General features: G+C 37.1%; 1 protein-coding gene and 1 non-coding gene across 3 annotated transcripts; both read right to left on the reverse strand.

Annotated features, from left to right (window-relative positions):
• Window positions 893–974, reverse strand: TRNAS-CGA. Its single transcript has one exon. It is a non-coding gene; the product is annotated as a tRNA-Ser (tRNA).
• Window positions 1,392–7,322, reverse strand: LOC109848421 (probable beta-1,4-xylosyltransferase IRX9H). Of its 2 annotated transcripts, XM_020417902.1 has the most exons (6): window positions 7,177–7,322; window positions 6,009–6,929; window positions 5,886–5,938; window positions 5,417–5,835; window positions 2,735–2,984; window positions 1,392–1,977 (listed from the first exon to the last, which is right to left on the reverse strand). In XM_020417902.1, exons 2-6 carry the CDS (start codon window positions 6,451–6,453, stop codon window positions 1,807–1,809), a joined length of 1,338 nt encoding a protein of 445 aa, XP_020273491.1. In that variant the 5' UTR covers window positions 6,454–6,929; window positions 7,177–7,322; the 3' UTR covers window positions 1,392–1,806. The 2 variants fall into 2 exon arrangements, with proteins under 2 accessions (XP_020273491.1, XP_020273498.1); XM_020417909.1 differs by lacking the exon at window positions 5,886–5,938 and having other exon boundaries at window positions 5,956–6,929.

The raw sequence follows: 10,510 nt of genomic DNA on the forward strand, positions 1-10,510 counted from the left end.
GATTTTGAGAGAATACAAGTCAAATTTTCTTTCTTTGTCTTTTTACATCAAATTTCCAACAAACACCCGCCAAACATGAAAAATCTATACAATTGTTAAAGTGAGTTAATCCTCCATAATTTGTCAAACATAAAAAATATAGAATGGTTAAGCTAACCCCTCTAAAAGGATTAAAATGAGTTAACCCCTCAAAATAAGGGGTTTACTAATACTCCTATTTAGAAGAATTAAGAGTTAACCCTTCTAATTATAAAGAAAATAGTCAAAATCATTGTTATTCCTAAAAACTAAAATTGATGACAAATGCTAAAATAAAACTTATTTAGCAGGTGAATAATTTAGTCCTTTATAGATTATCGAATGGGGTTAGTACATTAATCATTTTCTTTAACCCCTCTTTATTAACCATTTGCCAAACATGGCCTAAGAGTAAGAAGATATAAGAACAAGGGTATCAAATAATAATTTAAGGGTAGGTCCATCGTGGCAAGGTTCAACCGGGACATGAGGTTTGCTTCAAGATGATAATGGGACTTGGGTTAATGGTTTCATGAGTCGTTTCGGTGCTACTAACGCGTTTAACTCGGACTAGGCTATTCTCTATGGGCTTAACTATAGCTTGGGAGCTTCGTTGTCCGCAAATTTATGTCGGAAACATATCATAACAAAGAAAAATTCTTTAATGACCCAAAATATGGGACCAATAAGGAGGATGTGTCCCCCTCCTATTGGATAATGAGTTGGCCATCATTAACTTGTCCCCTTTATTGGTCTTATATTTTGGGTTCCTGTAGCAAAGCTCTTCTTTAAGGGACTAATATAAAAATATAAAAAAGATAAATAAATCGGCAACTCCGAGAAGGGAAAAAAGGTGAGTTCAAAATGATACGACCGTCGACAGCAGGATTCGAACCTGCGCAGGCAGAGCCCAACAGATTTCGAGTCTGTCTCCTTAACCACTCGGACATATCGACGCTGTTGACGTTTTCAATTTTATTGATTTTAGTCCCATCTCACCTAAAGACCAACCTGCCAGATCGCTAAACATTCTTTTTCATAACTACCTTAATACGGATTAGTAGGGTAGCATCAAGTTAATGAATCCCATTTTACATTAACCAAGAGGGTTGGTTGATATGTATCTGAAGCACTTGAACATTCCACTGAATGTTATTACTGAGAATTTTGCAATATGAACTACAAAGGAGTTAAAGGAATCATCTACCACGAGAATGCAATTCAACACACATCTCATGATCCTTGTCCAAACAAATTTCAGTAGGTTGATGATAGAAGACAACTAGTAATGGTTCAAGGAATGATGCAAAAAAGAAAGAGGCCCAAAACTAAATAAATAAACCGCAACGAAAATGCTCTTCGAAGACAGCGGAGAAAGAAAAATCATTTTACTTAGGAAAAAATTGTACATGCCTCCGTATGCGAATTTGCATAATAGGAGCACCCGCTCAATAACTCAATACTGTACAAGAATATGTTTTGCTAAACAAAGGGAAAGGTAATAACTCTAGAAGAAAAAGAAATACATAAATGCTCATAAGAAAACTCCGAGGATGAAGGAGCTATAGATTGGTCAAAACTCAGGAGAGGTAGCGGCCTGGGCAGTTGACTATGATGTATCAGGCAGCCAAATCCCTGACACTTTAAAGTTCAAACATTCGAAAATTTTGCGAAAACTTCTGCTGAATTTTGACAAGCAATTTTAGAGCCTAGCTTAAAATCTCTCGACTTGAAGACAACTTCATTGACATATAATCATATATTATTGCAGAGGATACAACTTGGATATCATGTTAGAGGGGCGACAACTTCCAAATTCTTCTGTACTGACCAGCCTTTAGGATTGAGAAGTTCAGGAGCTTCCAAATTTAGATGCCACGCCATGATCTTAGAACAGTCACTAGGAATTCCCTCCATTTGACTTTCATCCTCAATCAATTGCTCAATGAATGTCATCTCCTGAAATTAAACATCTCTATGGGTAACTTTAAGTAACATATTTTCCCATAATAAATAATTGTGAAAATAACTTTAAAATAGAATTTGAGTAGGTAACCCTGGCAATTACTTGTAAGCTATTAATTTTCTCCAAAAAAAATTGCCGCATCAAATTCCTTATAATATGCAAGCTGGCCTCTTGTATACATATATGGGGGGATGCTGGACATGAGTTATCTCATTTAGCGACAAAAGCTACCAAGAGACTTAATTAGTGAGGTCCACTTGCTCCAATAGTGAGTAATGTATAGCCTGAGTAAAGCATGGTAGGCCACGCAATTAATCCATGACCATCTCTTAATAGCTCAATTAGAAAAACGAGTTGCCATCTCATACCTTTTTTCCCCTATATATACTAGTATTATGGTGCATGCAATGCATACATGAAAAGGAACCTCCTAGAGTGTTGTAGTCCAATTATCAAGAGAACAGACAAACAGACAATTTGTAAGGTTGTTTTGGCATTTTCTAAGTTTGACGGTATCTTCATTGGTTTTTCCGGACTGAAGACATTTCCGCTCATTTTTTTTCAAATGTGAGAATCTCCCCCCCTCCCCAACCGCCACAACAAAAAAAGAAAGTGGACATTTCTGGAATTTTGAAAATGAAGGACACACAAACCTAGGAGGGAGTGGACTTCTTCTAAATAATAGTAAAGACGTAACAAAATCATGGATGATAACAATATATCACTGGCTTGAGAGGAAAGAAGACTAACTTGGAAACCCTCTTTGGATTTGTCACGTAGCCTAATGGGCTCGAGAGATGGACGGTGCCATCTTTTAGGATCCCAAAGTACAGTGCTATTGAACGCAAATCCTGACATATCAACATGAAATCTTCGAGATAACTTGCTCCTTTGCTTTGTGTGCCATCCGATTATTTGACTGCCGTTGCAAACAGGACCTTCAAATAACACCTTGTTCTTGCTTTCACTCAGCACTGCAATTAGCCATGCACCGAAACGCCTGTAAAACCAAGTAAATCATGATATTTAAATTTATAGTTGTAATCTTAGGGGGGAAATAAACATCATGATGAGAAAATAGGCCAATTATCTGATAGGCATTAGCTGAAACTGATTCAAAGTGATTCATGTTCTTTATCAAAATCAAAGTACTTGATACTACTGTTCCTTGCATAATTACTACAAAACCACTTAAAGGTTCTTTTTTACCATAAAAATTTATAACAACACGATGTAATGGTATTCCGTATTCCAAATAGTGATTAAGTACATTGAAGAATAGGCAGAAAACCATAACCATATTATACAATAACAGTCATATAAGAGCTTTCACATCCAGTTAACGTCGTGCAGTTCTGAGAGAGAAATCAGTCATAGAAAATGCATTCCTTATGCTTTCAGTGTCCTCCAATTTCACAGGATTACTAGAATTTGAATTAAAAATTTTAACTGCTAACCTGAAGGTCCAGTGCTACGAATGGTCAGGCATAGAAAACAATAGTTAGCTATGTCACATGCTGCTTGTTACGGGTAGACTCCTTTTTCTAAATCCAGCTTTTTGTGTCAAAATAATAACCTCAAACATTCACAATGATATACTCTAGAATGATGGTGAGGTGATGGTGGTAATGCTGGGCCCACAATGATGCTGGTGGAAGTCTGGTGTAAGAGGAAGGAAATCCGGGAAGAAGATGAGTCTGATGAGATTAGAGAGGTTTCTGGAAAATAAGTTTTCTCATGAAAATCGCACCAAAGTGGAAATGCAGCTTGCTTGCCCATCATGAAGGGGCTCACATTCTCAAGAATTGGAGAAATGTGGTACTCAGGTATCAAATTTCCATAAATGCTGAGCTGCACAGAAATTTGTACGGAATCCCAAATTGAGCAGATTCCAGTACACCAATCACAAAGCAGGGGACAATGCTCTCAAATTAACATGAAATGATTACGATGTCAATTATATTATACTATAATAGAAGTTCTACAGGTAATGTATTAGGAGTACTGGAGTAGTCCACCCCATGTTCTGAGGAAACGGAGTTCCATTATGATTGATGGGAGATTGTTAACAATGCATCACCGACGAAATTCATCAACTATTGGCAGACAATCTGTAAAATATGTATCAGGTATCTGTAGTAGTCACTTCTCCATATTCTATGTATGTTACGTACCCTATATAAGATTAGAGTTAACACATTCTTGGACTTTGTTTGGTAAGTATGGCATGTTTTTCTCTCATCAAGCCAAGCTATACTTCTTCCATATAAGATCATTCAAGATGTTGAAACCATAGAACTTTGAAATACCAGTTTGTCTTTTGGGCTGATATCAAATAATCTTAATATTTCACATTTTGGAATCTGGTATCATGTGAGTATGCATGTGAGTGTGTACGATCACTAGATTATGTATCAGGTGTTCATAATCGCTTATCCATGTTCTACTGATGTCGCATATCTTACATAAGAATAGACTTAACAAATTCTTGGACTTCGTTTGGTACGTATGACATTGTTTCTGCTCACTTTAAGCCAAGCTACATTTCTCCCATAAAGATCATTCAAGAAGTTGAAACCAGAACACGTGTTCTGGCCCGTCCTGCCAAAGCATATAAGATGGGCATCCCTTCTTCGACCTAAGCACTAAGTATGCCCAAACATCTAATGAATTTCTATGTGACCCTGCTCCAAGGTTAAGGAAGGGGGACCTATCTAAGGGAGAAAGTCATACCTGGACTGCATCTTTGACATATTCCGTTGTTACAACATCGGGTTACTTTGGATTTGCATAGGCAGAGGGAATGGGGGATGTTCATCCCCAGTGGTAGTAGTAAGTAGTACCTTAGAGAGGTAAAATATATCTTGGACTGGCCTGGGGTAGCCTTTCCTCTCACCACATGCGGAAGGAAGCAAACCCTTTTTTTATGTACGACATTCATTTAGTTTAGTAACCCTGAAATACCATTTGTTCTTTTGGTTGGGTAATCTTAAAATTTCTCATTTTGGAATCAGATACATGGCATGTGTGTGAGTGTGTACAATCTTACAAATGGTTCTGAATCTTCTTGATATACAATCATAAGATCAAATTCATGCTCCAGTGATGAACTTTAAACCCATATAAAAGAACAAACTACATCCAAAGTTACACCAAGTCTAAACATGTATGATAACTAGAGAGAAACAATACAGCAAAAGGTGCAAGCACCATATCATGGAGATAATCTCATTGAAGCACACATGAACAAAATTGAATCTCACTTGACATAAATGTTTATAAAAACTGAAAGGGCATAGAGAACAGTAGTTTCACTCAGCGTTCCATTAAGTCCACAACTTAGGACACTAAAACAGAAACAGACCAACATAATAATCCAGAACTGGGATAATAAATAAATTCATTAACAAAAGACGGGTTAAAGGCAAGTACCTGATCTGCCGCATTTGATCAAAGAGGTCAACTGAATACGTTGCATCATCATCTGCGAAATGCACTATACCATCAAGCTGATGCTTCACAATGTGAGAAAGTGCAATGTTTCTCTGATGAACCTCTCTATTTCTCGTGCCAGTTACGTTTAGGTTACACACCAGATGTCTATACATAACCCCAGATTCCCTCAAGATCTTTGCTGTTTCAGTTGACTGTGAAGACATTTCCACAACTATCCAAATAAGAGGAGGTGGAACAACTCTTAAAGTGTGAGCCAACCGATTCAAATAATATGCTTGAAATGGCCTCTCATATGTCGGAGTCACAATTATCAATAGTTTACGAGTGACCAACTCTACATCATGAGAAGGGGGAGTCATCAAAGCTGACTGTATCTCATGTGAATCACCAAGAACCTCACTTTTTACTTCAAAGCTGACTGTATCTCATGTGAATCACCAAGAACCTCACTTTTTACTTCCAATTTCTCTACTGCTTCCAAGCTATGGGTCCCAATTGGTAGAATCACCAAGAACCTCACTTTTTACTTCCAATTTCTCTACTGCTTCCAAGCTATGGGTCCCAATTGGTAGTGGTTTATCACTAGATAGATTCTCTATCTCCAATGAATCAATCTTCCGTTGAGCATTATGAACCAATGTCTCATCCTCAAAAGAAAATGCCTGTTGTCTAGATGGCAAATTCTTGGAGACATTTACCGACAAGAAGGGTGTGCAACTAATGAAAATTCCTAGCATGAAACAAAGACAGTAATGGAAGAAGGACCTTCTCATGCGTAGCCCTTTCGGTTTTGATCTCTCTATAGGCCAGCTACTTCTTGGCGACGAAATGCCACGGAAATCCAATGAGTTTGAAAATGATCTCAGCAATCTCCCAAGAGCTAAGTTATTGCGGTTATGAGGCAATTTAGGTGGAGAAGAAATATCAAAGATTGCTTCACCATTTTGCGCAGAAAAATCTCGCTGCACTACTGACATACTTCTTCTCAATGATGGCATTGTATCATAAAGCATATAATCTCTTTCCAATACAAATTGCCGTCCTTGAAAGCAAGAAAACCCACAGTAGAGCTATCCACAGCAACAAAACTGAGTCATTCTAGATGTGCACCAAATTGCCGAACAACCCTTTAAAATACCAGATTGAAATGCCAATACACCAAGCAGAAATTGAAACCTTTGCAAATATTGAACCCCACAAAACTGAATTATGAACTAATAACTCTAAACACCTTGTCAAATAAAATTTATTCAAATTGCTTATCCAAAGTACATTGGTTGAAACAGTGAAAGTGACCCAGAAAACAGTGAAAGTGACCCAGAAGACCAAAAATTGGACCAAAGATTGCCCAAATCTATATTAAGCACTACAAAACTTCAGGAGGCCAATATGCCCTAAATTTGGTGAATCTAAAAGAAATGCTTCGAACAATGGCAGCTCTTCTTTTTTTATATTGCCCTTGATACTTCCCAAGCTCTTGCTACTGCAGCTGGAATGGAGCAGGAGAATAAATCTCACTAAAAATCTTAACCAAACAAAAGAATCTTAAAAAATGCTCTCTTTAAAACAAAAGGAAAGCCCCATTACTTGAAACACTTCAAACCCATCACCAGATCTCAAGGGAACAATAATAAGCAAATACCCAATCATTTCAAAGAAAAGCAAAATCAAATTAAAAAAAACCCAAATCAACAAAACAAGTAAAGGTAAATAAATGAAAGAGAATTTGTCCTCACCGAGCTGAATGGAGATCTGGGCTTCGATTCTTTTATAGTAAAACTCCTACAATCTTAAAGATACGGCAGATTTCGGGCTTATCGGATTGCTCTGTAACGTTTCCGATATATCGGGGTCAAAGGAGAAGAGAGTCCAGAAGGCGAGAAAAAATAAACGGGAACAGAGAGAAGGGGTCTTGTTCTGGTCTTCTTTATCAAATTTGGCACGCTGATTCACGTGACCGTAATGTGACCAGAATTTAGGAAGAGCCACGTGTCATATTTGGGTTAATTACTGTGGGTTCACAGGTAAACCGGGTGCGGGTAAAATCTCATTTATTGACGGCCTTTTCTGACATAAGACGGGCGGGAAGATTCCGGCCGCTGCTGGGTTTGTTCGAAGAACTTATGTGCTTTGGGAGTAATTGGTAAATTTTAATTCTCATTAGTAAATTTCACAAAGCCCCTGACGTTTGGGTATTTTACTTTATACCCAATAACCTTTTAGTATAAAAGTCTCAGGCAAATTGGAGGACCAAATCATATTGATAGGGTCTGAACCGGATGTGAACATTACACCCTCATTGGCCCTCCAACAAATACCTCTTTAAACAAGGTGATTTTTTTTAAAGTTTTTTTTTTTAGAAACCATCATTAAAAATAGTATCGTTATATAAAAATCACCTTTCAATTTGTATTTAAACTATCTTTAAAGTGGGTTTTTATTCCAATCAATCACCTCCTAGACAAATTTTCACTTAAAATCCAAAAATATCCTTAGGGCTTGTTTGGATTGAGGGGAATGAGGGTGAAGGGAAGTTAGGGGAACCATTCACCTCCATTCACCTTATTTGGGAACACTTAGAAGGTGAAGTTAATTCACCTCCATTCACCTTGGTTCACCCCCTAATAGTATAAAAATTGTTACCCCCCAAATTGGGGTGTAACCAAGGGGAAGGGAATTCTCTTCACTTCCCTTCCTTTCCCTTCCCTTCCCTTCACTCAGTTTCTCTTAACTTCCCTTCACCCCCTACGAATCCAAACAGGCCCTTAGAAAAATCACAAGACACGTGACTCACTTTAGTCATATTTAGGCCAGTTAGATTACAACTCACGTACTTAAAATATGCATTTCTAAGGGTTTTTTTTTTTCAGTGGAATTTTGAATGGAAAGTCATTGACTAGAATAAAAACTAGTTTTGATTCTATAAGCTGGAGTTTCCTCATTAATTTGTTAAAGGCTAGAGGATTTGGTGATAAATGGTGCTCCTGGATCTATCACATTATATCTTCATCCAATTGTGCAGTTCTTGTTAATGGATCTCCTTCCAAATTTTTTAGATGTCATAGAGGCCTTAAACAAGGAGATCCACTTTCCCCCATGTTATTCAACATATCCGCTGATGTTCTGAGTAAAATGATTATGTGTAATGTGGAAGAGGGTGTTTTTTCTAATCTGCATATTAAGGAACCTCTCAACTTCATTAGAAGTTTACAATTTGCAGATGACACTCTTATTTTTGTCAAGAGTACATACAAAGACATTTCTGTTCTAAAGACCCTTCTCTACATCTTTGAAGATATATCTGGTTTGGCCATTAACTATAACAAATCCTCCCTTATTTATTTTGGGCATATCCAAAACAGGGGATCTTGTTTAGCATCAGCTCTCAATTGCAAACTTGATAAACTTCCTATCAAATACTTGGGCTTACCTTTAAAGGGAGGTAAATTAGCCAAATCTGATTGGCAACCTATGCTGGATAATTTGAATAGGAAGCTTGCTTCATGGAAGAGGAATTGCTTATCTTTTGGTGGTAGAATTGTTCTGTTAAACTCCGTCCTTTCCACAATTCCTTTATACTATATGTCCTTCCATAAGCTTCCAGGCTGGCTGATTAAAGAGGTGGATAAAATCAGAAAAAATTTTCTTTGGACAGGCAACAACCAATCCAAACCCTTCAAATGCTTAGTCAACTGGAAAAGGGTTTGCCTAAGTAAATCAGAAGGTGGACTGGGAGTGAAAGATCTTAAATTGTTTAATATCTCGTTATTATCTAAGTGGTTATGGAAATGCTTAGATAGAGACTCTTTCATAGGTGCTTTTCTCTTCCAATTATATGTCAGAAAGGCTTCCTCCCTGCAACTATCTACCAGTAATAACCAGAATTCTATGGTCTGGAATGATATCATGTCAAATAAAGAAGCTTTCCTCCATCTTATATCATGGTCCCTAGGTATTGGTACAAATATCAGATTTTGGGAGGATAAATGGATTGGTGAAAATACTTTATCTAGTTTATATCCATCTATTTATAGTCTTGCCTTATCCTCTAATGTATCCATTCGTAGTCAAGGTCTGTTCCACAACAATACTTGGCACTGGCATCCTACTTTAAGGAGAAGTATTTCTTTAGTTGCAATCTCAGCAAAATCTGATCTTATTCATCTTCTTGGTTCTTTCAAAGTGAATAATGAAGTTGATGTTCCTAAATGGTCTCTTACTGCAAATGGATGTTTTTCAGTCAAATCATTTTATGACTTCTTAAACACCAGAGGTGTTATGTTTGCATTTCAGAAAGTTGTATGGAATCCTATTATACCAAGCAAAGTTCAGATTTTTTCATGGCTTATAGCTATGAACCGTCTTCATACAAAGGACAATCTCATTAAGAAAGGTTGGCAATGGGATTCTTTATGTATTTTCTGTGGTATTCAACCAGAAACTTGCAACCATATCTTCTTTTCATGTAACATAACAAAAAAAGTCTGGAAACACTTCAGCAACTACTGCTTACCTTTTGTTTGGCCTGCATCTCTCGATGGACTTTTATCATCTGTTGAAACTCTTCAAAATAAGGAAGGTGTTATGTGGCGTTCTATCTTTTCAGCAGTTTGTTGGAACATATGGAGCTCAAGAAACAAATTCATCTTTGAACACTTATCTTTCTCTGTCCATTCCATCATTAACTCTACTATTGCTGCTCTATGTGAATGGGCAGGTTATGCCAGCAAGAAGAATGCACTCATCTTAGCGCGAGCTTTGGAGGAGAATCCGATCAGAAGGAACAATGTATGAAAATCTCAAGTGGGTTTTTGGAAGTTGTATGTTCATATTTCATAATACTTCTGTAGTCAGTCTTTTTGGCTTTTCTAATTAGTCTATAGAAATTTTAATTTCCTAATACTATATGTATGGCCGGCTTTGGTTCTCCTTTATATCTATGTCAACGGTGAATGACGTCAAGGACCTCTCTTCATCTTCATGGATATCTAGGAGAAGAAGGTTATACATCCCTAGATTGGAAAATTCTATTTTCTATCTACTAATTTCCTTATAAGGATACAGTTCGTA

The sequence above is a fragment of the Asparagus officinalis genome, chromosome 1 (assembly GCF_001876935.1).
Source record: "Asparagus officinalis chromosome 1, Aspof.V1, whole genome shotgun sequence".
Lineage (NCBI taxonomy): Eukaryota > Viridiplantae > Streptophyta > Magnoliopsida > Asparagales > Asparagaceae > Asparagus > Asparagus officinalis.

Excerpts from the sequence above, each read along its gene's own strand:
- LOC109848421 (XM_020417902.1), bottom strand. The coding sequence starts at position 6,453 with ATGCTTTATGATACAATGCCATCATTGAGAAGAAGTATGTCAGTAGTG. Across the intron at positions 5,939-6,008 it reads ATCTAGTGATAAACCACTAC|CAATTGGGACCCATAGCTTG; the intron begins CAATTGGGACCC and ends TGGTGATTCTAC. Across the intron at positions 5,836-5,885 it reads AATTGGAAGTAAAAAGTGAG|GTTCTTGGTGATTCACATGA; the intron begins GTTCTTGGTGAT and ends GTAAAAAGTGAG.